General features: G+C 41.7%; 1 protein-coding gene across 1 annotated transcript in view; it reads left to right on the top strand.

Annotated features, from left to right (window-relative positions):
* Positions 1 to 27,918, top strand: part of PKHD1 (PKHD1 ciliary IPT domain containing fibrocystin/polyductin) — a 443,932-nt gene that overhangs the window by 134,401 nt on the left and 281,613 nt on the right. The window contains exon 37 of the mRNA XM_032864542.1: positions 16,138 to 16,350. Coding sequence (XP_032720433.1) covers positions 16,138 to 16,350 — 213 coding nt within the window. The remainder of the gene's footprint in view (positions 1 to 16,137; positions 16,351 to 27,918) is intronic.

The following is a 27,918-nucleotide window of genomic DNA, read 5'->3' on the forward strand; positions in this document are numbered from 1 at the left end:
TCTAAAAATTGTGTTGCAAGCAGTGAGGTAGAATGGGGTCCAGAGGACTCAGGGTATGAAAGACTGAGATTAGAACTGGGTGGTAGAGAGAAGGTGAAGAGCCTATTATTTATGAATGAGACAAATTTTGACCATCCATATACACAGAGAATCTAAATTTGAGGAACTTCCCCATGTTGCTTATTGGAACTGTACGTGTCCAGTGGTTCAGGCCAAAAGCCCTGGAATCATCCTGGACTTCTTTCTTTTTCTCACATCCCATGACCAATCCATCACTGAATTTTGTCTGGACCTTTGACATGTGTCCATATATCAACATCTCCATTGGTACCAACCTAGTCCTAACCAACATAATTTTTGGCTGGGACCATTTCAAATGGCCTTGTAATTGGTTCCCATGTTTCTGATTCTTTGTTTTACTTAGAAGAAGACCCCCAATTTTTATTTAGGGCAGCAGTGTATCCAGCTAAAATGCTATATTTCCTGGCCTTCTTTGTGGTTAGACATAGCCCTGTGGCTAAGAGCTGGTCAATGAGATATAAGGGGAGGTAGGGTACAGGACATCTGGGAAATGTCCTGAAGTAGAGTGGACCTAATAGGAGGTATGCTCTATTTGTCCTTTCTTCTTTCTCTTCTTTACTTCTTGGAATGTAAATGTGATTGTTCCATTTTTAGCTGACATCTTGGACAATGAGTTGGTTCATTAAGAATGGGGAAGCAGAAAAATGGGAGAAACCCAGGACCCTGATGACATTGGAGTTGCCTTAGTAGCATGGCAACTCGGCCTGCCCATCTCTGAAGTTATTTCACGTGTTTAAGTCATGGTATTTGACTTTTATGCCATATGCTAAACAAAACAAAACAAAACAACCCACAAACCAAAAACCAAAAACCAAAACACAACACAAAACAAAACAAAAAACAACAACCAATAGTTTATTGTCCACATCCTTTAAAAACATGTCAGATCTTGTACTTCGTTCCTCTAATGTCCCCCAGTGGCTTCCCATCTCATTAGGAGTAAAATCTGACCTTAACCATTATCAAACATCTGATCTCTTCATTGACCTGTGTTTCTTATTTGCTCTGCTCCAGCTCTTCGATAAATATACCAGGCGTACACACCTACCTCAGGCTTTGCCCATAATATCCTTTGCCTGGAATATTCTTCCTCCAGATATTCATGTGGCTCACCTTTTTTGTTTGCTCTTTGAGAAAATGTCCAGTTATCAGAGAGGTCTTGCTGGTCATCTTTTCTGAAATTGCAATCACTTCTTACCTACTTTGCTTTACTTTTCTTTATAACATTTATCACCACAGAACATATTATGAATTTCCTTGTTTGTTTACAGTCTGCTTCCTCTGCTAGAATAAGCTCAAAAAGGCAAACCTCAGCAATTTATTTGCTACTATTTCTTCAATGTCTAGGACACCAAATTTATGTGTTGATGGTTGAATAAAACCATGTGTTTCTGGTTGATGGACAAGTAAAATGGTGCAGAGTTCAGATCGTGGGTGAAATTTAAGAAGTGTAATTTTTATTTTTATTTTTTTAAAAGATTTTATGTATTTATTTGACAGACAGAGATCACAAGCAGGCAGAGAGGCAGGCAGAGAGAGAGAGAGAAGCAGGCTCCCCGCTGAGCAGAGAGCCCGATTCAGGGCTTGATCCCAGGATCCTGAGTTCATGACCTGAGCTGAAGGCAGAGGCTTTAACCCACTGAACCACCCAGGCGCCCAGAAGTGTAATTTTTAACCTCTTGCTTTGTTCATTATTACTTTTCCTAACTAATTAACTTTTACTGTCCTTCATTCTCACATATGTATGCATGCATAGGTACACAGGTAAACACACATGTATATATATGCACATACGTATACTTATAAATGTGTGTATATTTTTACGTATATGTATACAAACATATACCATATATAAATGTATGCAATTATGAGTTGTGAGAAATATAAAATCCATTATTAAGTTACTTTTCCGTTTCTAAAAGGCATTTGAAACTGGTAAAGGACTCCAACTCTCAAAAATCTGATTGCTGGCATAGCTCTAAACCTTTAATGTCTTCTGTTGTTTATAATATGTGTGAAAGTTCTTAAGAGATAATAACAAGTTTTTCAAATATGAGATTGAATCATCATCATCATCAACAGTAATTTAGTCTCTGATTCTGTTACTGTCTCTCTCTTTCATACCCTTTCACGGTATCAGAAAAGTAGCTGAGTGGAATTTTCTTTGTTTTTTCTGATACCATCAGGGGCCACAATTAAGGATGAAGAGTTTCAAGCCCAAAAATAATTTCTTCAAAAGATTTGAACAAATGAAATCAAAAGTGTGATAGTGGGAGCACTTTCTTAGCCATCCCCACGGTATTCCAAAGGTGATGTTCCACATGAAATATGGTACAGACTTCGAAAGGATTCGTGCTATATAACAATGAAACTAGATCCCTTGACAACTATATTTAGAAGTACTTTATGAAAATACTGCATCCTCTATATTATTTTTTCCATTCATGGAAGCCAGCCTCCCAATATGTAAAGTGGAGGCCCCTACATCGGGAAAACCAGTACTTCTATGTATGGCCCTCAAGAGTCTTGAGTTCTTGGTGCTTTGCTTGCATTTCCATCTGTAAAATAGAACTGACATTCTTTTCTTACTAGTACAATTTATATAGTAGAAAGAAGGGTTATAAATTTCTCTGAGGCAAAATTTTTGCTATTATTTATGAGGCTGTATATACTGATTTCTGAACTTTATTAAAAAATGGCATCTTAATTTCGTGACCATAAGAGCTTCAGCTATATTTATTAGTATTTTGCCTTAATTAGCAAGATATTCAGAACTTCCATTTACTTACTATCTCTAGTTCTTCCTTCCATTTCTCTCTCTCTCTTTTTTTTTTAGATTTTTTTTGGGGGGTACTGTTAAACACAAAAGAGAATTAACCCAATCAATTAATACTAATGAGCTGGGATGGAAATAGGCATATTGCCTTGATTTAATTAATTATATTTTTCGTTCTTTTATGTTAAGATGCCCAACGGCCATAGGCTTGCTGAATTAAAATTTATTATTTTATCCCAAGTAATTATGATGAGCCATAATAACAAAGGAGGGACGTTACCCTCTTTTCAGAGCTTATACATCCTGGGCAAGGAACTTGAGTTTGCGGTCTGTAGTTGGAGAAACATTTATGTTTTCTGAATGAAGCAATGAATTTCTCTCTGTTCTGGTGGCTAAGCAGTTTGACATAAAGTGGCCTAGCGATAATGATTAAGAAAGGGCCAATTATGGGGCAACTGGGTGGCTCAGTAAGTTAAGCATCTGCCTTTGGCTCAGGTCATGATCTCAGGATCCTGGGATTGAGCCCCCACATTGGGCTCCCTGCTCAGCGAGGAGTCTGCTTCTCCTTCTCCCTCTGCTCTCCCCCATGTTTTGCTCTCTCACTCTCACTCTCTCTCTCAGATTCTTAAAAAAAAAAAAAAAAAGGCGAACTGGGGGAGGATGAACCCTAGAAACCCTCTTCCATGGCACTGGGCTCCGAAAAGGAAGGCATTTCAGTTTCTTATTACTTACAATGCCTTCCCTTTCCAGTGTTTGAGGACAGACTTGTTTCTAGTGTCTGTGGCTGCTGGATAGAGCGTGGGGCTCTTTTAATGTGATTTTCTACTTCTTGGTCTGCTGTTGTATACCAAGGCAGTTCAGTGCTTGGAAGGCTTTTGAGACAGAGAGGATGGAGTCTGAATCTGGGCTCTTTTTCTTACTAGCCTTGTGACTTTGGACAACTGACCCAGCTTCCATAAACCTCCCATTTCACCTCATGTGGGTCATGCCTGTTCTAATGGCAGCAACAGTGACAGTGATGGCTAACCTTTATTGTTTGCTATTGTGGGGCAAGTCTGCAATGTGTTGCCCAAATCAGATGGATGTGTTGAGTATTCTTAGGTGAGGGAATGTTCGTAAAGCTCTTAGCACAGGGCCTCGTCCAGAGTAAACATCCAGTTAATGGCAGGTTTTGTTTTGTTTCCGGACTGTTGGGGATAACAGAAGAGATGGCTGAAATATCAGGCCTAAGTTGCAATTTTATTTACAGATAGTGGCTGCCTCTATGTACAAAGCAAACTGGATTACTGAAAGAATTAGCTTGGTAATAAGGACCTTGGATTGCTTTTTGCCTCTGTTATCTTTGGAATACATATTGAAGTGCTTTTCTTTCTATGGCAAGAGAGGGAAAGATACAGAGATGGCAGCAGAAGAGTCTGTTTGGTTGTCTCCATTTTCCTTGTTATTTTGACTTCACGGAAGCCATATTTTTCTGGTGCCATTTGGCATAGGGTCTTATTTTCTCCAATTTTTTTTTTTATGGTCTCCAGTTTTGAAGATACTCAGATCTTTCTTATCCATTATCTTTGGGATGTCTAGGGCATGTAAATGAATATTCTTAGCTCATTGAGATGAACTACCTTCTCTTGAACCACTCTCGAGTTCATTGTAGAGTTTCTTCATCCTTGGCAAGGATTTGAGGAGTTCAGAGTGAGGTGTTCAGGGCTGTCCCCAACACAGCCTTTTTAACCCCAGGGATTTTCCAGTTGGTTCCTTCTAGTTAGTAGGGAATTGGACTCAGTTGCAGAGGTGCATGCTTTAGATAATGCTTTGCAGTCCCGCGATCTGGGAATGCCATGAAGCACGACTTCCCTGGGACATGACTTGTGGTTTCTCTGGGCATCAGATCTGTGGGAGTCATTGGGCACATTACCCTCTGCCTATAATTTCCACCTCACAGATGTCAGCATGGATTTAAAAGAAATCTACATCTGTGGGCAGGCTGGAGTTGTGCTAAAAATGAAATATTCTGCATTAATATTACTTTCTCAACTATATAGTATTTTGGTCAGTGTGAGGGAGTTTGGGGGGCAGGTCCCATTTGTTACAAATTGGTCAGTTTAAAGTAATTTATCTGAAAGTTGGCTGGAAAAGGAAATCCACTGAGTTGTCTCCTCTTCCAGCTGAGCCATAGCAATCCTTCAGGGCAGGAGGGGAGATCAGGAGGTGTAGACTCTACAGCAAGGTGGGCTTATTACATTGTGGTCAGGAAACTGGGGGCCTGAGTTGAAATTCAAGGCAGTCCCAGATTCTCCTTTAGCTTTCAGTAAGCTGCCGGACCTCAAATCAAGATGGAAAATGCAAATGATGGCGCCTCTCTCCCCTTTGTAGGAAGGAAGTGCAATGAAGGGCTTAAATGTACTTTCTTCCTCATAATTTCAAGCATGGTGCTCCAGAATGTGCTGGGCTTTGCAGTAGGCAGAAGAGGAAGCCTGATGAAGAAGTCAGCATCAGAAAGAAATAACCGGACTTTTTTTGAAATCCACCCTTAACTTCCTTGACCTCGTGTGTCTCTATGTGGTGGTCTTTTCCTGGGGACTACATATTTAATATAGGGCTGTGTTTTTAATTCCTTCTACCTTTGGAGAAGGTGTGACGTAAAGTTATAAGCTCAAGAAAGCAGGAACCAGGTCCGTGTTTGCTCACGTTTGTACTACGGGACCATTATATCTTCAGGCACATGGTAGGTATTCAAGTAATTGTTGAAAGAGCTAATGAATGAATGAATGAATTTCTGACCTAAAGAAGCAGATTAATGTTAGTTGTGGATTTCTCTATCATCAGAGTCCTTCCTGGTATTCTTAAATGTTAGTGGATTAGCCCAGACAGTGACCAATTTCATTTACTATTTGTGTATCAGGAGATCAGAGACAAAGGCTTTTTACTGTGGGGGACACTTGGCTCTGAAACCCCTTATTTTTCCCAATCAGACAATGACTTACATTATTTACCTCCAGAGAACAGTCCCAGACACACTTGATTAGCCTTAAGTGAAAGATAAGCCATTGCTATGAGAAAGGACATGCTTTCCATAGATGGGCAGACAGACAGATAGATAGATATTAAACAATTTACAGTTTTGTGTTTTGACAACTTGAATGTCGTAACATGAAAAATGCTACCGAAAGGGACCGGTCCCTTCCTAGCACAGAAGCTATAATATTTTCAGTAATGAAAAATAAATATTTTAAACTTCCTTACTTAAAACCCTTTACTGGCTTTCCGTTAGCTTTTGAGATCAAGCCTAAACTACTTAATATGGCTTATGGGGTCCTTCAGGGTTTTTTGGTCTCTCCTTACCTCTTTACCTCATTTGTTGATTAATGATTTCCACATCCTATTTCCAGATGGAAAACAGAACTAGAACTCTGGGATGTTTATGTATCCGGGATTCTTATGCATATAAAAACATATCAGAGACCAAGCCCTTTGTCACTTGTATTTCTCATATACTGTAATATTCCTGCAGGTCAGGAAAAGGTAGGAGGTGTTCTCGCTTTTTAAATAAACAAATCCTATGAGGAAACAACTGTGACCTTTCCCTCATGAAGTTAGTATGCTACAGCCAATTTATGTGTACGATATTCAGAGAACAATTATATTTGGAACCTTTCGAATTGCTTAGAGAAATGTATCAAATTGGAGGGCTATTCAAAAATGTGATTGGGTCAGTGTTAATTTGAACTTTGGTAGGAGGGAGAAGATTATTTGAATGAACGAGTAACTTGGTAGTGAGGGAGATTTTTACCTGCCTGGAACAGACTTTGAAGAAAAGTTAGGGTTGTTTGTTGGTTTGTTTTGTGTGTTTTTTCTTTTTCTTTTTTTTTTCCTGGTCTTTTCTGTTTCTCTTTGTAAATAGCTTTTGTTCTGAAGTCTTAAATGACATTTTAGAAACTCATGGACCAGTCAAAGGCCTTGTATACTTAAATGCCAGAACCTGTGTTGGTAAAAAGATGGGACGATTTTTTTGGAGATAGAAAGGAACCAAGAGGGTTGCCTGGATGGCTCAGTCGTTAAGTGTCTGTCTTTGGCTCAGGTCAGGATCCTAGGGTCCTGGGATCGAGTCCCACATCAGGCTTCCTGTTCAGTGGGGAGCCTACTTCTCCTTCTGCCTGCCACTCCCCCTGCTTATTCTCGCTCTCTGTCAAATAAATAAATAAAATCTTAAAAAAACAAAGGAACCAAGATTTAGTTAAGTAGTAATTCATAATAGTAGCTATAATGACAAAGGCATTTATTTGTATCTGTGTTTCAGTTCCTTTAAATATTTTTATATAGTTTTCTACAAATAGGTTTAAATGTTATAATTAATATAGAGCTAATCAATTTATAAAATTAATTTAATGAGTTTCATGTGTCACAGAAAAAGTGAATGCTGACTCACAATCTTTATCACCTTTCTCCATTGGCTGTACAGTTGGCCAATGCACTAAAACCAGGGTATTTTTATTCACCTGGAGCGATTTAAACTTCACCTTGACCTTGTGGCAGTAGAGGCTGTATTTTTCACATTTTATTTTCTTTCAACACCTCGCTGAAAGGCTGGGAAGTAACGGCACATATTGGTTGGATGGTGAAGTGAGTTACTCTGCAATCCCATCTTGTATTTCTCCACCTATTTTGGAAGAGAGCAAACAGCACAAGGCTATGGATACCTAGGTCAGTTTCTTGATTGACCTAGAGTAGTGGTTCTCAAAGTGTGGTTCTCGATCAGCAGCATCACCTGGGACCTTGCGAGAAATGCAAATCTTGGGGCCCTGCAGCAGACCTGCTTTGGGTCAGAGGCCCACCAGTCTGTGTTTTAAGATCTCCAGGGGACTGAGATGCACGCTCAAGTTTGAGAACTGTGAGCCTAAAACAATAGAGGGAGCCATATATAGTTGTCAGGACCAGAAGCCAATTAACCTAGGCCTGCTACTTTTTTCCCAAAGGCTATGTGACCCTTTGCAAAGAGCAGTGGAAACTTGGCTGGGCACATTGCATGGGCCAGTCTGGAGCACGGCGGGTTTTTTTGTTGTTGTTTGTTTTGTTTTGTTAGATGTAGTTCTCTGTCCTGCCAGGAAAATCAGAATTGCTGAAAATGATTTTTCCCAACTGCTATTGTTTGTGGCTCTGACTTGGTGATTTTATTTCAGATATATTTTTCCCCATCTATGTTGTCCATTTGATGGAGGTACCAGGCTAATTAAGGAATTAGTAAGTGGCATCCATTTCAAGGAGGTGGGTGATTCTTTTCCCGCAGCCCGAGAACCTTTTTTGCCCACACTTTCTAGTTCATATTTTCTTTTTTAATCAGGCAGAGACATTACAATTAAAATACCGTTAAAGTGATTCTGGCAAGTATTGCAATAAGCATGTTTTTTAATTAAAGGAAGAATAGGGGGATGCATAAGCAGCATCAGCTAAGGGGGAAAATTTCATTCGATATCTATTTTAATTGAAAAGGAAAAAAAAATCGGGAAAAGCAGCAGCAACAGCCAATGCGGTGTGTATGGCTCGCTCCCAGGTTGCTAGGTTTAGGTGTTCTGTGCTTGATTAATTAGTAGCCAGCCAGAGAGTCCATTCCCTTTGCCCCCAATCCTTAAAGCCTGATTTATGCCTCACATCTCCCATGAATATGTGAGGGCTCAGGCATCTATTTCCTGAGCTGCTAGTGGATAGGATTATGGAGCGTGCACTGAGCTCTTGGGGGCTCTCGTTTGCCAGCCAAATTGATTTTCCGCCTTTCTGGCCGGGGACAAGCCCACCTCGAAGGCTTCCAGGCTCTGCTCCAGTGGATCAGGCACAAGCCTAATCCGGATCTTGCCAACAAAGGAAGCTGTGAGCATCCCCAACCATGCAGGCTTTGGGCTGTGGCTGCCTTCCCCCATTTCTACCTTTTCCCCCTCTTCCTCACCTCCTCCTGCCACCCACATCCACAACAATGTGGTGCAAGAGGGTGTGGCAATGTGCCCAGATCCCTCGGCCAGCCCTTGTCACCTTGGCAGAGGGGGGATCTGTCCATCCTGAATGGATAGTCATCTCTAATTCTCTAGGGACAGAAAATTCTGCAACCTTTCCTATCTATTTGATTGCATAACAACTGAAAAGTTAACCAGAAACAGGCTGCGAAACATTTTAAGGAATTATTTGCGGTTGACACAAAAACCTGAGTGGGGATTAATCATCATGGATAAGTAAACTGGATATTTACATATACAAATGTAGGCAGTTCAGGCTTTGAGCAGTGAGTGATCTAGTTCGGGTTATAGATTGATCTAGTTAATTGAGGTCCTCAGCTGCCTGCCTGGACCTTGCCTCTGCTCACCTCTGGCTTTCCCTCTGCTTAACCCTGGAGTCACTCTCCCTGGGTTCATTTTATCACCTGCCTCAGATTCACCTAAACAAGTGCATTCTTGTTCTGCACACCTTCTCCCCCGAGCCTCCTAAAAATGACATAATGACATCTTCATCCACCACCTTCACACTTCTTAAAGTTCTTCCTAGAGCTATGTCTCTACGACCTTCCAAATGTTCTCATTCACTGAATTCTTTGAATTACACCCAAGAATCCTGCTATTTTTCTCATGTTCTTCTAGTTTTTAAGTAATAATATTTGACAGTTTGTTTCTCTTCTCTCTCTTCTGCACTCACTCTCCATGGGAGACCTTATTCACATCTATAACTTCAACTCTTCCTTATTCAACCCGTATTTAGTGACCTTTTGCCATGTCCCCCATATGTTAGGCACTATTCTAGGCACAGGGGCTATGGGTGTGATTGAAATGGACCAAAATTCTCACTCTCATAGTATTTATTTCTATAAAGAAATAGCCAAGTGAGCAGGTTATAGTTTTTGTGAGATTTGCGGAGCAGCAGGGAGAACAATGCAGCAGGAAAGGTGGAGAGGGACCCTGGTGGTGGGTGGAGGTATTTGCACGTGGTGAGGCAAAGGCTGTGAGGCAGGGGAAGCAGGAAGATGAGTGCAGCAGGAGGACTATGAGCCCAAGGGAGAGTGGAGTGTGATTGGGCCAGAGAGGGCCAACCCCGTAGGGTTTAGTAGGCTTTGACTCCGAGTATGGTGGGAGCCATTGGACCCTCTGAGCAGAGAGGTGGCATAAGAAGGTTTACAGAAAAGGAAAGAAAAAGAATTACACTGGGTGCTGTTGTGGGAGTAAACCCTGGGGTGGAGATGGGGACAGCATCAGGAACCTGAGTTGAAAGGCTGTTACAGTCATCCAAGGATGAGATGAGAGTGACTTAAATTTCCCACTCCCCAGTGGGAGATGTGGGAGTGGTGAGAAGTGGTGGGATTGTGGAGATCGTCTGAAGGAAGAAGGCACAAAATTTCCTGGAAAATTGGCTGTGAGTGCAACGTTGACCTGAGGATTTTTAGACTGAGCACCTGGAAGAATAGAGTTGCCGTGTGATCTCTGCAGGAACTGTGGGATGACCTGTGGAGCAAGGCAAGGATTGGATGTTCTGGGAGTGCCAAGTTGAGGAGCCTGTGAGACACCTACATAGAGATGTTGGGTGGTCCTTGGGTGTATGAGTTTGAGCGGCAGAGGTAGAAGAGGGCTTTGGAGATAGAAATTTGGGAGTCACCAGCAATTTGCTTGGGATGGTGTTTAAAACCGGAGGACAAGGTGAGACAACCAACGCACAGTTCATAGAATGACAGGCAACGGGTGGAGATGTGCCAGTTATTGGGACAATCAGGAGGAATCAGGTAGAGGAGGCTGGGAGGGGAGGCTTGAGGGGGGAGCGGAAAGGAGGAAACCAGCACCAGCAAGGGAGGGGAAGGAGTTTCAAGAAAGAAGGAATGACCAATTATGTCAGATAGTGCTGGCCACTCAGAACAGGTGAGAACAGAGCATCAGACCTTGGATTCAGCGGTGTGGTTGCCATCGTGATCTTGCCAGGACCAGGTCTGATAGACTTGTCAGTGCAAAGGTCCAGCTGGGCCTTTCCCTCAAGGAAAGGGAGGGAAGGAACCGAGGATAGAAGGTACAGTGGCTCTTTTAGAGACTTACTGTGTAGTAAAATATTTAGATTCTAAATTTTTACCGTGAGGGGGAAAATAGCTGAAACAGTGGGGCTTTTTTTTTTCCCCCCAAAACACATACAACAAATCATTTTGCGGTTATTACAGAGGATGGCTAATTGTAGGGTTAGCCGAAAGCAGGTTTTGATGTACTTTGCAAACATTAGCTAGCTGCTAAAAGTCTCTTTGACTTCCCTTTAAAAGAAATAAAAGGGATGTTTAATGGAAAGAAGTGATTACATGTAAAAAAAGTTGTGTTCATTTATTTATTTTAGAGGGGAAGTAACAATCATGATGGTTGATTGATTTTTATAAAATTACTCAAGGTCACTTGTGGGACAGACTCAGCTTTCATGAACAAGCCATTGAAGGGTCACGGTCACAGGCCGCCTTCAGCCCTGCACTTCATTTCAGCGTTCAGAAATGCGGTCAAGCTTTATAAAGTGAAGGAATAAAGTCCTCCCTCTACCCTCCCATCCAAAGCCACTACGCTCCACAGCAGCCCACTGGCTATTTGTTTTAAGCTAATAAAGTGTGAGGATACAACACTTGGGGGCTCGGCACAGGGCTAGCTTGAGTATAAACCTTACATTCCTTTCCACTAAGAAGCTTTCATTTTGGTTATCGCTTTTAATTATTTCAATTAAAAAGAGTTGAATTCCTCATCAAACTCTATTCTTAATTTACCTACATTTCCTTATCCTTGCTGCTGATAAGGAGGGAGGGGAGGCTTTTTAGCTGGGAATAATGGTTATCACATTAATTAATTAATCCTGTTTTTAGTACTCTTGCCAACACAAATCATTCATTTTCTTTGGGCTGAGATTTCTCCCTTCATTAGCGTCATTATTAGTTCCCATCAGTAAATGACGTTTTTAAATTTCTGCCAATTTGTTTTAGTGTGTTTAACAGTTTGCTGGATGTGACAAGGAACAGAGCCCAGGTTTATAAATTCACCCACTAATCCTTGTAATCTGCCTCAAATCCTGTTTGGAATGAGGCGAAGTATATCTACATTAACAAAGTGAAAATAAATCATATATAAATAAGCCACCGGCAAACTTAACTTAGGCTAGCATGTGTTTTTCCTTAAAGGTAACTATGATCATTCTAATTAATAAAAAAGTAACCTGGGAGGGTTTGCTGAAGTGGATAGGGTCTGAGCTCTTCTGGCAGGTGGTCCTAGGCTCCAGTGCTTGCTCGGCTTATTCTAGGCTGAGACAGACCTCCTCTCCCAGCCTTCTCTCTGGTCTGCAAAATACGGAGTATGATACCAACCTCATAGGCTGGTTTTGATGGTCATTTCTTTTTCTTTCTTTCTTTTTTTTTTTTTTAAAAGATTTTATTTATTTATTTGACAGGCAGAGATCACAAGTAGGCAGAGAGGCAGGCAGAGAGAGGAAGGGAAGCAGGTTCCCCGCTGTGCAGAGAGCCCGATCCGGGGCTCGATCCCAGGACCCTGGGATCACGACCCAAGCCGAAGGCAGCGGCCCAACCCACTGAGCCACCCAGGCGCCCTTGATGGTCATTTCTGACAACATGTCTAAAGATTTTGACATAAGGTGGGTGCTCAGTAAGTGTTAGCAGCTTTGTTTTCACTGTAGTATTATTTGGATTTCTGACTGTGTATGGGATGCTTTTCTCAAGTGAAATTCAAAGTCCACTGCAGCATGGGTGTGTCAGGAAAACACAAGCTTCATGTTTCCATCAGTATTGGCATGCCCAAGTGCATTCTTGAAGATGTTGATGTCCAGTGTTCTAGAGCTGGAAGGAGTCTCAGTGAACGCATCGTTCTGTTTTGCATGTACATGATGAGAAAACAGACCATCCCCAGCATGGAGTAGGACAGATTTGGAAATGGGTTATCAGAGGGCCACCAATTTTATGGGACTTACTGAGAGTCCTTCAGAGGCCAATAGTCTGCCCTCTGCTTCTAACACTTTGTCATCAAGGTCAGTTCAGATTTCCTGCCTATTTGTAATGGAGGGCGCATGCCATGCAAGTCTATGGTCCTCCAGTTGAAGAGAATTAGTTGGGACCTTAATGACACGTGGCTGGGAGTGAAAAGTTTTAGGAAACAGGTCACATTTCTTCCGTCTCATTCACAGCAGGATTAAGGATTTTTATTGCATTTCTAATGATTATTCTTGTCATTGGAACACCAGTGAAAGGGAAAATTAAAGTCAAGATCGCCAGTAGGTCCTTTGGAAGTCTGGAAGCCATGGGCTGCTGCTCCAGCATCAAGCCTATAGATCACAGGAGAGTTCTTGCCTCTCATATAGTTTATGTGAGTGTGTGATTGCTGTGTCATGTTTCAGAAGGAAAGGTGGGCCTGCCAATGGCGAGATGTTGGAAGGAGGTGGTCCAGTAGTGTTTGCATGATGGAGGAACTGTGTAAATGAGTAGCAATGGCAACAGTGGGGGGGGGGCAAGCAGATGACGAGGGTGACAGCAGCCACCACCAGCACTGCAGGAAGTGTCTAGCAGGTGTCAGACCCATGACATGGGATCTACAAGTATCACTTCAAGAAATCTCATCATAGCCCTTTGAGGGAAGAACTATTACCATGTACATTTTACTGAGGGAGAAACTGGATACCCATGTGGGGTACACTGTTCTAAACTGTGGCTGCAAGGAGAGAACAATTTCAATGGTTGAATCCATGTCAACATCCCGGGCCTGTTGCTGATGGTGTGTGGCTTCGATTTATGAGGCAAGACTAGAAGGCTCCAGGAAGGGGGCTGAGGAGAGTCAAAGAGCAGTGCTGGAGCTGAAGGTCAAGGATGAGGTGGCCCACACATGACTATGGGGTCAAATGTGTATGGATCACTATGTTTGCACTAAGATGGAGATAAACAAAAATAGCCTTTTTATTAGGTCCCCCTCATTCCTCCAGTACATGTTTGAGACTTTAGAGTTGTGATTTCTGGAGAACCACAATTTGACTTGTAACTTGGCATACTGGATTGAGGACTAAATTTAGCAATTGAAGTCTTGACCTTCACTGCTGCTCACTCACTGAGACCCTCCTTATGACAGAAGAATCTGCTTTTTGAGCCCTTTCTTTTCTGACATGTTGCCTCTTCACATCCTTTGCCTATCTTTGGCTCATTGAGACAATGTATGGATTTATAGATTGCATGCAATAACAACATCCTCTCTGAGAAAATGAGAGGGGGTGTGTGTGTATGTGTGTGTCCATAAAGGAAATTCAGATACTTAAACCAGGTTCTCTTCTAAAATGATGTAATCATTTACTTATTTACTCCACAATTACATAATGAGTGCAAACCACCTGTATCAGTCACTGTTCTAGACCCTGGCAATACAGAGGTGAACAAAATGGAGAGGAGCCCTCACGAAGCATGCCTTCTAGTGGCAGGTGGGCAGATAATAAGCATGTAAATAAATAATATGCCTCATGGTAAGTGTTATGAAGAAAACTCCTTTGGGTAAGGGGCTAGAGCATGTTATTTTATATAGACCGGAGAGGGAGGTCCTCAGTGAGAAATCAACATTTGACTGGAAATAGCAAGGAGGGAGTCACAGGGATGTTGGATAGAAGAACACTGCAGGTAAGGGAGTGACTGAGGCCTGTTGGAGAGCTGACAAGCGGGCCAGTGTGTGCAGGGCAGGTGAGGGAAGGCATGAGGCTTACAAGATAATGTTGCAGTGGACTTGGAGGTGGGTGGTGAATCATGAAGGGCATTTTTGGGCCCAGCATCAGGACATTGACTTTTATTCTGACTGGGATGAGATGTTGTCATAGGGTGTAGAAAAGAGGATCCCTGACAAGTTACAAGTCTAACCACTTTGTTACAGGCTAGAAGAATCCTGACCAGTACTTTTGCAAACCACATATGGAGGGAGGTAGATTTAGGAATTCATGCAGGTGAACGTGGTTGTTTATTACATGGGCTGCTTTAATCATGTTAGCATTACAGAGAAAATTCTGCATGCAATGCAACTGTTCTAAATCCTTTGAAAGAGAAGTATTATAAAGGTGAAAGTATGTTTTAATATCTTAAGTATTTATTCTCACAATATAATTTTATTATAAAATAATATTCGTATGTCACAGAAAATTTAGATATTAGAGAAAACATCTGTATCAGTTAAGATTATTTGATTACAAATAACAGAAGCCGACTTTCTTTTTTAGATTTTTTAATTTTTATTTTTAACCTTATTTATTTATTTACTTGGCAGAGAGAGAGGGAGAGGCAGGCTCCCTGCTGAGCAGAGAGCCTGATGCGGAGCTTGATCCCAGGACCCTGGGACCATGACCTAAGCCGAAGGCAGAGCCTTTAACCCACTGAGCCATCCAGGCATCCCAGAAACCGACTTTCTTTTACAAAAGGAAATTTATTGATATTATGTTGGGTCACTTACATAATTGAAGGAAAATTCTGGAAAATCAGATGTAGAAGTGATAGTGATCAGGGCATTCTGAAGGAGCTTTGTGGGGGGTGGCAGTGGCCCTCAGAAATAGAAGCTCTTCTCGGGCTCATTTAGATGCCACCACTGGAATTACTAAATAGTAAACATTTTCAGTCTTCTGTTCCCTCCTGTTCCAAATTTCCATATAAAGCCTGGGTATAAGCCTGGCTTGGCTATGGTAGGATGGGATATGATGATTGAAAGTCCCACTCAACTGTATTCAGTGGCACAGAGCAATTTCTTAAGGAACATTGTGTTTGTTATAAAAAGTAAAGCAAAATGGACATTGGCCAGCTAAAGTGCTGTGGATGTCATGCTGGTAGTCTTAATTACATTTCCTTTTACCATTACCATCAGTCTTATAATTTTGGCATATTTTCTTCTATTCCTATTTCTCATTCACTTGTTTCTTAGTGTTTCTAAACTTAATTTTATGTGCTGCTTTTGTCTGCTGCTCAATGGCTAAAATGGTGACCCTCTCAACCCTTATTTAACCAGTCCTAAATTACTGGGCATTTAGAATATTGCCATTAAAAAGAACATAAATAAAAATGCAATGAATAGTGATCGCTAACCTAAACTGGCTTAATATAGTGCTTCTACCCTTGGGGGTTCAATCCATGTTCTACTGAGCTTCTAGAAGAGAGGGGGAGACAAAATACGTCTAAATTGCTGCAAAAGTATATAAATGCAGAGGATTTCCTCAGACATTGGAACTGTCAAAAGGAGGTGAACCTTATCCTTCTAAGGACTGACAATCTTCTCTTTGGTCATTAGGAGGCAAGCTGATTTTCATGGATCCAGGACCCATTGAGCTTAGGGCACACTCCATCCTCATTTCCGATGGTGGAGAGCTCTGGATTGGATCTGAGGATGAGCCCTTCCAAGGCAAAGCTGAGATCAAACTCTACGGGAGTTCCCACTCTACTCCCTTCTTTCCATATGGTGTCAAGTTCCTGGCGGTGAGGAATGGAACTCTTTCCCTGCATGGTGAGTGAGACAGTTCACCAGAAGAGATGAGGTAGAATGGTATCTAGATAATGTGACAGTGATGGGCAAGTGGTAAAACCCCTTAAGAATCTTTGGCTGTTCGTTGCTGAGACAACAAAGTTAATTACAGCATGGGCACTATTTCCTTAAATAAGAAATATTAGTTGTTATGATCCCTGTGGCAGACAGAGTATATTTGGTTCCCAATTATGTACTCCCCTTCCTATAAGAGGATTATATGCCTCCACCAAGTGCAAGGTGACTTTCAGTGCCTCCCTTGGGGTGGGCTATAGTTCTCTGTCCCACTGGGAGATGGGACTTAGCCATGAACTTGCTTGGGTCAGGGAATGTGAGTGGTAATGATGACTGCATGGCCAAGTAGAAATCTTAGGAGCTGTTACATTGCTTTGACAATTTGTCCCATTCCTTCTGCTGGAGAATAGCCTGTTCCATGTAGGGGGACAACTATATTCTTCAGCTTGGGCACCTGAATGAGGACAGTCGGGGTGGAGCTACAGCCCACCTGCTGCAATCCTGAAAGTGAATGGGGAATGATCTTTGTCTACTGAAACCACTGGGATCGGTGTTTGTAACAGCAGCATAGCATAGTGCAAACTGACTGATGGGCCATTTACATTGATAGCATCACAAATCAAATAGATATGACTTTATTTTGTTGTGTCATGGCTGTCTTCCCCTCCTGGGAGCAGGATTTGGTTAAAGTTCTACTTAGAATCCTGTCACTAGCGGGGGGTGGGGTGGGGTGGGGGGGTGGGGTGGGAGGGGTGTTGATTCTTATGGATTTCTGGGAAAGAAAAGAAAAGAAAAGAAAACAGGAATTAGGCTACATGTGTTTCTGTTGCCATTTTATCATCTTCTGATCACTTAGTCCTACTTTACAAAAATGGACATTTTTATTTTCTTGGAGATTCAGGAAATTACTAAGTGTACCAGGAGAATCCTCAGTATCAACTGGAAAATGTGTAAGTATAAAATGATGAGCTTCGAATGTCTTTCAGTGGATACTTATATACTTTCAGTTACATAGCATGAGCCAAAGGGAAGTCAAAATGTCGGCTCCAGATGGTGGCCCAGTCTCCAGAAAACTTGTTATCATCGATATTGACATTTCTATATTGGCATGACAACCTAAATTGGTCATATAGCTATGCTGAGGGGTCTACTATTCTGCTCTGTTAAGGCTCTGTGTATTACACAGTAGTTCTCCCTTATCTGTGGGGGACACGTTCTAAAACCCCCAGTGGATGCTGGAACTGTGGATAGTACCAACTACACATACACCCACTCTGTTTTCTCCTATAACTACATACCTATGATAAAGTTTGATTTGTGAATTACACACCCTAAAAGATTAACAACAATAATTAATAATAAAATAAAACAACTGTAACGATACAGGGTAGTAGAAGTTATGTGAATGTGGTCTCTCGAAAGATCTTCTCGTTCTGTACTCACCCTTCTTGTGATCACGAGATGATAACATGCCTCCACAGTGGGATGAAGTGAGGGGAATGAGGTAGGCACTGTGACGTAGTGTTAGGTTATTAGTGACCTTCTGACTAGGTCAGAAGGGGGATCATCTGTTTTCAGACTAGAGTTGCCCATGGGTAACTAAAACCACAGAAAGTAAAACCACGGATAAGGGGGAGGGGGGTTAGTTAGTCTGTGGGCCTCAATCATAGTACACTAAAATGCAGTCTTTTGCCTCTTTTGGCTTCCTATGAGAGGAAATGAAATCTTTTCATCAGGCATTTATAAAGTGTTGACTTTGGCCAGCCAGACTTCTACATATGGGGGATATATTTTGTAAGGCTTAAAAAAAACCCATAACTATCTGGACAGAAATGCAAAATGCCTACAGTATTGATTCTTATGTTCTGCTTTACAGAGGACTCTTTCCTCCTCTCTTCATCAGCAAGAACTTACATTGATGTTGTTGTTCAGCATCCATGAGGGTTTCTATCTATCGCGCATCAACTGTGGTCTTCAGATGTTTGCTGCGCTCCAGCAGCCACTTAGGCTTCCAACCCAATGTGCTGCTCTTTACCACTAAAGAAACCCAGCTGGAGAACAGCAAGAGGGCACAGGACAGTTTTTGCTATAGACCATCAGAAGGGCCCTGAAGCTTAACAGTGGTCCTCTGGATTGACGGTCACTGTCCTATACAAGTCCAATGTTCAACTCTTGGTAGAAATGGAAGTACACATGAAAGAGGGTGAAGACGCCTAATTCTTCTACCCCGCTTCTTTCATTCCAACTCTTCTCATGTTCACGTTCTATCTGGAAGGATCAGCAAAACAGCTCATAAATAAACCTTTATGAGCCTGCCTTTTCAAAGGATCCTGTGCTCCTAAGCGTTTGTGTTAAAACAATTGTCAAGTTAAGAAAACCTTAGTGCCATTGCTCATAATCAATCAGGGCAGGCCAGCCAAAGCAAAGGAGATGTTTCAGATGTGGTTGGAGAATTCTGAAAGTTACAAATCAGTGTTACAGCTTCAGCCCTGGGATGTTACTGATATTGGATACTGGATATTGGATATTGGATGTTACTGGATATCCTCTCCCTCCCTCCCTTCCTTCTCTTTCTCCTGCTCCCTCCACCTCCTCCTCATCTCTTTTCCTGCATCCCCAGGATTAGGTTGTCCTCACCAATGGGTTTACCCATTTCCCCAAAGTGCTACCAACATGGGAGTAGCTAGGATCTCTGGGCAACCACAGAGCTTGCACAGTGAACACTTGGAAAAGCAAGCTATTTTCCTCTCTGAAATGATGCCGCCACATCTCATTCATTTGAAGGAAACACTGTATGGGAAAAAGCAGTCACTGAGCGAGGGTTCTGAACCTTCCCCCAGTGTCTGTCAGAGAATTCCCCTCCTTCCCGCCAGCCTGAGGCTCACAAGTCCCCTCTCCCTGTCTCCTACACCTCTGAGGTCTGAGATTCCCCTCCGGCTGTGCTCTATAGCATGGCTAAAATCATTACGTAATTTCACTGGCCTTTTCCCAGGGCCAGACGTGGGTCTGGTGACACTGGGGCTTTAGGGAAAAACTCATTTTCTTTTGCTGTCAAGTATGCAAAACAGTGAGCCTCTTGATTCACTGCTTTGCACCCAGAATCCCTAATGACCCCACATTCACTCGGCTTCCTGGCATGATGGAATGAGACTCACCACCTAGTGCACAGAAAACTCTTCTCTAGGAGATTTTTTTTTAATATGCAGGTTTCTAGGCCTCACCCCCACAGTCTGACTTGGTGGGCCTCACGAATGGGCCTAGAAATGTGCATTTCAGTGGGTGATCTGATTCATGTGGGTCACTGACTACTCTTGGAGAAATGCTGTTTTTAGTGGTTAATAGTTTTGGAATCAGAACTCCACGCAGGTCTGGTACAGATCACCTATGACCTTGGACAAATGAAGCTCCATAAAACCGGAAAACATGGTCCTCACCTTGTAGATTTACTGCTTGTGAACCACTCCAAAGTATTTGGCACACATTGACACTCAAGCAGAGTTAGTTACGACCATTTTATTATATTTTACCCCCCCGCCCCACCCCAGAGCACTGAGGACCCAGGGCCAATTATCTCATGTTTTCTTTTAGCAGGGAGAGCAAGAGGAGCTTCTATCTCAAAATTTGGCATGAGGTCAGCCCTGCCTAGAGATTTTTCTCCTTATTAATTTCCTTGTCTACCTCTTCTGATCAGAGCAAGAGAGAGGTTTTAGCAACATTCCCAGGCATCTCCTATTCTGTTCCCACCACCCACAGAACACCTTTTGATTTTAATCTCTGGTGGGACAGCTGCTTCCCAACAGTGGAAAACCACCGTTTCTGGGTGTGGTTACAAGACAGTCTTCTGGAAACTGTCTGTATCGGCCTCAGGATAGGCAGAAACAAAGCACTGCCCAGCTATGAGGCCTTTTGGACGCATTTTATCCCTCGCGTCCAGCAGGGAGAGGACTGACTGACGGGTATTAATTTAGCTCCAGCTTGGGTCACAGAGAATCACACAAGTCCTCATGTGAGGACAATGGCTTTCCCCCCCCCCCCCCCCCCCATCTCCTTCTTCATTGCCACCCCCTGGAACGCTTCTGCTTCAGCTAATTTCTCTCATGGATTCATATCGCTAAGCAAACAGGCTTTGCTATTCAGCTGTCATGAGAAACGATGGAGCTGAAAGCACATTTCATGTTTTTCTTTTAATGTAGGAAACTCTCACACACACACGCAGGCCATCTTTCTCTTTCTTGGGGTTTGGGAGTGGATCGGGGCAGGACTCTTCTGTTCAGAATCTCTGATGGGGTTCAGATTGCCTAAGAGATCCTGTCAGCTGCTCACTGGGATTCTAAATGTGACTCTGGGGTCTCAGGATGCCTCCAGAGTGGCCATCTGGGGTCTGGCTGGTTGTGGTCAATAAGGAAATTTCACTAGTGCCTTTTTCTTTCCCCACTCTGTCTGCCAATCCAGGTTCACTACCCCAAACCGAGTGCCAATCACTTGTCACTTTTTAAGGGGGTTGCTGTCAGCCCGGGCAACTTGAATTTTTGACAATGTAATTACGGCCCTTGCTTCCACAGTGGGAGTCTGAACAGGATGGTGGGGGTTTTATTGATTGTTCAGCAGGGAAATTTATCAATGTCTCTCACTTCATTTCCAGTTCCTCCCTGAGAAATTTGGCTGGCAGTTTCTTAGGAGAAAAAGCAGTCTTATGGCCTTGAATGGACTTCTGTCTTTGTCCTTCTCAAGAAATTATAAGATACTGGCATTAAGTATACATGGAAGTTTCTGAGCAAAGCTGGTACGTGGGAGCATGGTTGAGGAAAACACTAGTGCGATTGTTACAAATGTAAGAATTTGGTAGGAACAAATAAGGAAAAAAAAATGAGTCTAACCAGGCGAGTTTAGATATGGTTTGTTTTCCTTCTAAAAGTACCAAGTATCTTTATTTAAATTCCATGCTTTTTATAAGTATGGTGTCACGGGCACTGTTTGAGTTGCTAAAGGGCATCGGGCTGTCTTGAAGCACGGTTCCGGGTGCACAGAGTACACTCATGCTATGGGAGCATGTTTCTGGCTTTCACCCTCTGCTCCACAAAATCCAGATGTTTCCTGGAGGAACGTCAGGGGTTCCTCAGACAACGAAGTGTTTGGGGGTCAAGCAATGAAGGTTTAAATTGCTCAAGTAATCCATTGCCTATCTATTTGCATAATATTTCCTTGGAAGAAAGAGTTCCATTGCCCAAAGAGTGATTAAAAGCAACTCTACTAGCTCATCCTTTTAACTGTGGTGTGTAGATCCTTTTGAGGAGTTCAGGGCGCCTCTCCGTCTGATCCCTTCTTTCCCCAGGACGAATAGAGCTCGGGGACTTTTCCTACCATGTGCTCTTTGTTGTAAGGTGTAACTTTCCAGAGCCTGTTTTGTCTTAGAACTGTTCCTCCAACAATAGGTTGTCAGATCTTTGCTCTTTTGTCACCTGACCAGCCACAGCCAGTTCGGTCTCCCTTACATCCATCACATCTCCTCTTGCACCCACCTCTTACCTAGTTCTTCTAGACGTGAGTCTCTCCATTTTTGTCTCTCATTCCTTTGGGCTGGACTATAAACCATTGCAGTGGCATGGCATTTTTGTGTGTAGCTTTACTCCTCTTGAAATGCTTGGTTTTCAGGGACAGACACCCAGGGCAAACAAACTTAGAACACAGGATTTATGAGTTTTTGGTCAAGCTCAAGGTGCACAGGAAGATCACGGGCCTTGAGGATGACTGCCTCCAGGCCCCATCCTGTCAGGACTCAACTCACAGTCTCTCATGTCTGCATCTCTGTGCATGTATTGGCTTCACTGGCTCTTGTTCTTCACTGGTTACATCCGTATGGCCACTGTGTTTTCTGGTTTCACGTGGACTCTGGTTTTCCAAAGAAAAGAGCTCTGGAAGCAGATGATATACTTCTGATGTAGCCTCAAAAGGCCAAGAGTAGTCTAATGCCATGTCACAAGGCCTATGCACTATTCACCTCACTTCATCTCATCACGTAGGCATGTTATCCTCTCACATCATCAAAAGAAGGAGAAAAGGGTGAGTACAGTACAATAAGGTATTTTGAGAGAGAAAGGGACCACATTCACATAACTTTTATTGCAGCATATTATTATGATTGTTCTATTTTATTATTAGTTATTATTGTTAGTCTCTTATTGTGCCTAATTTATAAATTAAACTTTATCATAGGTACAGATGAACAGGAAAAAACATAGGATACATAGTGTTGGGAATTATCTGTGGTTTCGGGCATCCGCTGGTGGTCTTGGAATGTATCCCTTACAGATAAGGGGGTACTACTGTAAATGCTATGGTTTTCCTTCCTCCTTTTCAAGGATTTTAGATTTTCTCAATATTGAAGAGTTTATGTGTTTTTCCCTATCACTTTTTAACCACTAACTGTTACCTGAGATCTTGTGGGAATCTGGAGCTGGTGTGGTGTATAAATTGGCCATTGGTCTTTGCAAATGGAACAGGTGACTTTTTAGGGATGTTTGAGAGAATTGAACCTTCTAGACAGAAATATGACTCAGAACAGACTTTATTTTCCTGTAAATTGCTATCTTAATCCATATTCTAATGGATCTTTTTTCCCTTTCCTTTAACAATACCACCTTGGGCACCATAGCTTTCCAGTTGATTTAACATATTAAAAAAGGCCAGTTCCAACTCATCCACTTTATTTTTTTTTAAGATTTTATTTATTTATTTATTTGAGAGAGAGAAAGAATGATGGAGAGTGAGAGGGTGAAACAGGTTCCCCACTGAGTAGAGAACCCATTGTGGGACTTGATCCCAGGATCCTGAGATCATGACCTAAGCCAAAGGCAGATGCTTAACCAACTGAGCCACCCAGGAACCCCCATCAACTTACCCACTTTAAAACTTCAGTCTCATTCTCATGTAATACTCCTTTCTCCTTCTCGAGCCCCTGGCTTGAAGCATTTGGAGGGGCAGGGGTTTGGCTTGCTCCTTTGCTTTTCCATCCATCCTTTTTACTCATATATTCTTGGTGCTGGGACAGAAAGAAGAGGTGAGGCGAGAAGGCTCACTGAAGGCTTTCTTGAAAATGTGTGCTTGTATCCTCCGCTAGGTGTGGCGGCCTCTCAGGATATTACTGGTTGACTGTTGATTCTTTTTCCAAAGATTTCTATATAAGATCTTTGGAGCCTTGTAGGAGACCTTCTCACTGTTTTCTAGCATAGAGCTGCCCGCCCCCTGCCTTGGAATTGCAGTGCCCTTAGATACCGCCTTAGGGCCCATTTTGGGTAAAGTACCAGAATACTGGCTCAAGAAGAAAGTTAACAGTCTTTGCACACCAAAGGTGTTCTACTCACCACCCCTTTTCTTGCTCAGCTATCTTTTTCAAATTATCTTTCTCCTATTCAATAGGCATAGGTAGCCCCACAAATACGCTGCATGTGCAGACATGTGACCTGGGGAAAAGAAGCCAGTCTCCTATGCCTAGTAGCCCTATGCCTGGTACTTCTGAAGCCTTTCTTTCTTTAAGTGAGAGAGGAGCCTTCAGACTTCCCTCCATGGGAAGGAGAGGAAAAGGCCATGACCTGTTTACCCAGGCTGATGACTCACTCCCATTTCTGAGAATTCCCTTGAATGTCCTCCTTTTGTTGCGCTTATACCCTGAGGTGGGATCTGTCCAGGGATGGCTCAGATGACAGAGTTAGATTAGTCTCCTTTCTGTAAGCCCCAAGGAAATGTCTGCTCCCTAGCTGTTCATGGCTCACTTACAGTGTGGGGCCTTTATCATCTCTTTGTTTCCTGCTTGGGTCCTCTTGGTTGGTTTGGGGGAGCAGAAGTCCTGCTTCAGAATTTGCTACATTTGCACCTATATGAAAGGGTGTCACAAGGGATATTGGGTTGAAAGGGAAAGCAACCATTGATGTGTGTGTGTGTGTGTGTGTGTGTGTGTTTTGCTGTGATTCATTTTGATTTCAGGATGGGAAGCAAGTAAGATCAAATTGAGGAGAAATGGAGGAAGAGGGATGAGGAAAATTTAACACCTGTTCTTTGCCTTCTATAATCTTTAACTCAAACAAGCTTCAATACAGCGTTGGGGTTCTGGTCAGCTGGTATGTTGTGGCTGATCATCATTATGTGGTCAAGTTAACTTGGAACCCTTAGCATGGTAGGATGGCCAGTGATGGATGATTGGTTCTCCCTTTAAAGCAGATGAGGATTGGTCCTCAACTGCATACATGGGTCTCACAACAGAAGCAACACCTCCAGTGGAAGGTGAGGTGAGAATTTTCTTTATTCTGTGTCATGCCTCAAAGAAGTCCAAAACACAACTATCCTATACACAAAGGCAGAAATATTTCTGGTAAAATCAAATTGATTTTTTTTAAACTGACATAGCTTAGAATCTGGAATTCCTTGATTTGGACAACAGTGACCTTGAAATAGTCTATATGAAAGAGTTTCTTAAATTAAGAGTATAAACCACACTTTAAGGAACTTGTTTAAACACATTAAAGAGAACCTGCTGTTTTTAAGGTCTTTAGGAATTTAGGTGTTTACATGTAAATGCATACTCCTAATTAGAAATGAGTTCTAGCTATTCAATAATCCAAGTACAGCAGGAACCCCACTTAGAAACACATTGTAAGGTACTTTAAGTTTCTATATATACCTGAAAGTGTTGGCATTAGTCAGATCTTTTTTGGTTGCAAGTGACAGAAAACCCAATTTAGAAAGAAATAAGGGTATTTATTGCCTCATATAACTGAAAAAACAAAAAACAAAAACAACAAAACAAAACAAAAATTGGAGGCACAGCTGAGTCCAGGTGCTCCAATGAAGTCATTAGGATTTTGTTTCACCACAACTCTAGGCTCTGCTTTCCTTTGAGTTGACTTAATTTCCTTCCTTCCTTCCTTCCTTCCTTCCTTCCTTCCTTCCTTCCTCCTTTCTGTCCTTCCTTCCTTCCCATCTTTTTTTTTTTTTTTTTTTTTGAGAGCGAGTGAGGGAACATGTGCTCTTGAGCAGGGGGAGGGGCAGAAGAAGAGGGAGAGAGAGAATCTTAAGCAGGCTCCACGCCCAGTGTAGGGCTCCATCTCACACCCCTGAGATCATGACCTGAGCTGAAACTGAGAGTTGGACACTTAAGTGACTGAGCCACCCAGGTACCAATCCAGCTCTCCTCTCCTGGAGGTAGAAATGGGTCTTGGCAGCTCCAGGTGAAAGAGCGGCTGTTTTCCAATGGTTATTTGACCTCTGAGCAAATTCTAACATTTCCCTCCGTTAACATTCACATCTCTCCTGTTTTTCACCTTTAGCTTTTAATACTAATGTATTATATACAGTTTATTTATCATATTTATTGTACTTGTGCTAGAGTCTTCCTTAGTAGAATGTATACATCACGATGACAGGGAGGATCCTGGTTTTTTTTTTGTTGTTGTTTTGTTTTGTTTTGTTGTGTGTTTTTTGTTTGTTTGTTTGTTTTTATTCATTTATAATATCTCTATTGCCTACAACAGTGACTGGACTTGTAGTAGGCTATCAAGAAATGTACGTTGTGTGAACAACTGAATGAAAAACTTGAGCAAAATTCTCAGGATTAACTTTGGCCCTGTTTGGGTCAGAAGTCTATCACTAAAACCGGTACTATGACCAGGGAAGTGGTATTCTTTTGGTCAAGAGGGAGCAAGTATGTGGACAACCACCCAGAACTACATTGTCTGAGGTGGAGGGTGGATGGTATATTAACATTAGAGATGTGTTATTTAAACAGAGTAAGAGAATGGACAGGTAAAAACAATGGCTTGTCTACTTTATAAACATTTGATAATCTAACATTTTTATTACTTTTACTAATTTGAAATTACAAATTAGTAAGATTTTACTGGATATTAAACAAATTCCAGTTTGTTTAGTTTGGCTGGGAAAAAATCCCAACCAACCAGTCGCTTCACTAAACAAAAACCAAAGCCACAGTTGATAGAAACACAACTAATAGAAAATTTAGAATTAAGGAATATATAATAGCACTGTGATTTTTTTATATTTGATTATGGCTAGAGAGTATTAGTAAATGAAAGAGGTTGATTTTAAGATAGTTTTCAGTAAGGGATCTAGAACCACATAACTCCTGATTTGGATTGGTCACTTTTTTGTATAAATATGTACATGAAAGGCAATGGCCAGCAAAGTCATCAGTCCTAAGTATAGTTGGCTCTTGAACAATGTGGGGCTTTTGGGCACTGATCCCTTGCACAGTTGAAAATCTGTGTACAACTTTTGACTCCTCCAAAACTTAACTCTTAAAAGCCTACTGTTAAATGGAAGGAAGCCTTACCAATAACTTAAACAGTCAATTAACCATGTTTTGTATATTATATATATTATACATTGTATTATTACAATAAAGTCAGATATAAAGGAAAATATTATTCAGGAAATCATAAAAGATAAGATATACTTATGGTATTGTAGTGTAAAAATTCTACATATAAGTGAACTCGTGCAGTTCAAACCCATGCTGTTCAAGGCTGAACTCTATTAAGACTTGGCTTAAGCCAAAAAGAGGACCCCTAGTGAACAATGATGTATCATTTGACTAATTCTTCTTAACTAAGCTAGTAGGGGATGGACAACAAGCTTCTTTCTTTACTCCTTAGGCCAGATAAGACATTGGGGACTTTGCTGATTAACAAAAGGTAACTCCAGTGTGGCCAGTGAGTTCAAGAAGAGAAGAGAGCAGACTTGCCTTAATGCTCAGGGGAGAACCTGTGTGGCCTATCTATTTTAGGCTTTTCTAGATTAGAGGCAGATTTGAAGGAGTTGCCTCCTGAACTCTTTTCCCTATCCCTGTGAGGGAGAAAAGGGTAAAAACAGAGACTCCCCTTTGTTTGGCCTGGTGAATTTTCTGTTCCCTAGGACTCTGCCATGTATAACCTAGAAATGATTGTTTGATAGCAACCTCTTTGAGGGTCTGAGTGGGGAGGCAGGGAAGAGAGCTGTGGGTATCTCTTGGCTACTAAGGAAATTATTATTTCTTATCAAAAGCTAGGCATTGACATGTTATAAATACTGGTACTATAGTAGAATATTTAGACCCCACAAGGATAAATTGGGAAGGTATTTTTCAATTTAGAACAATCAATTTTTTTTTTAAACCATGAGCTACTTCCTTCTAAAATACCAACTGTTAATAAAATGTAGTACTGAAAATAATACCTAAGGCCTTAAATTTCCTATGTAAGTCCCTATAGTTCCAAAAATTTTTCATGGATACATATATCATATTGGTTCTATTTATTTGGAGAACCCTGACTAATGCAGTGACTTATTCATTCCTGAGTAACATTATCAAAAAAAATTCAGAGAAAAACTTTGGAACCATAAGGATTTTGATAGGAAATTTAAGGCCGTTGGTACTATTTTCACTACTTCATCCTATCAACAGTTGAGATAGATAGGTAGATATATAGATCATATTCATTCTATTTATCATAAGAACTCTAATATTGTAGATTATAGTAAGCTCTA

Source organism: Lontra canadensis, unplaced genomic scaffold (genome assembly GCF_010015895.1).
Source record: "Lontra canadensis isolate GAN:19392208 unplaced genomic scaffold, GSC_riverotter_1.0 scaffold27, whole genome shotgun sequence".
In the NCBI taxonomy this organism is placed as follows: Eukaryota; Metazoa; Chordata; class Mammalia; order Carnivora; family Mustelidae; genus Lontra; species Lontra canadensis.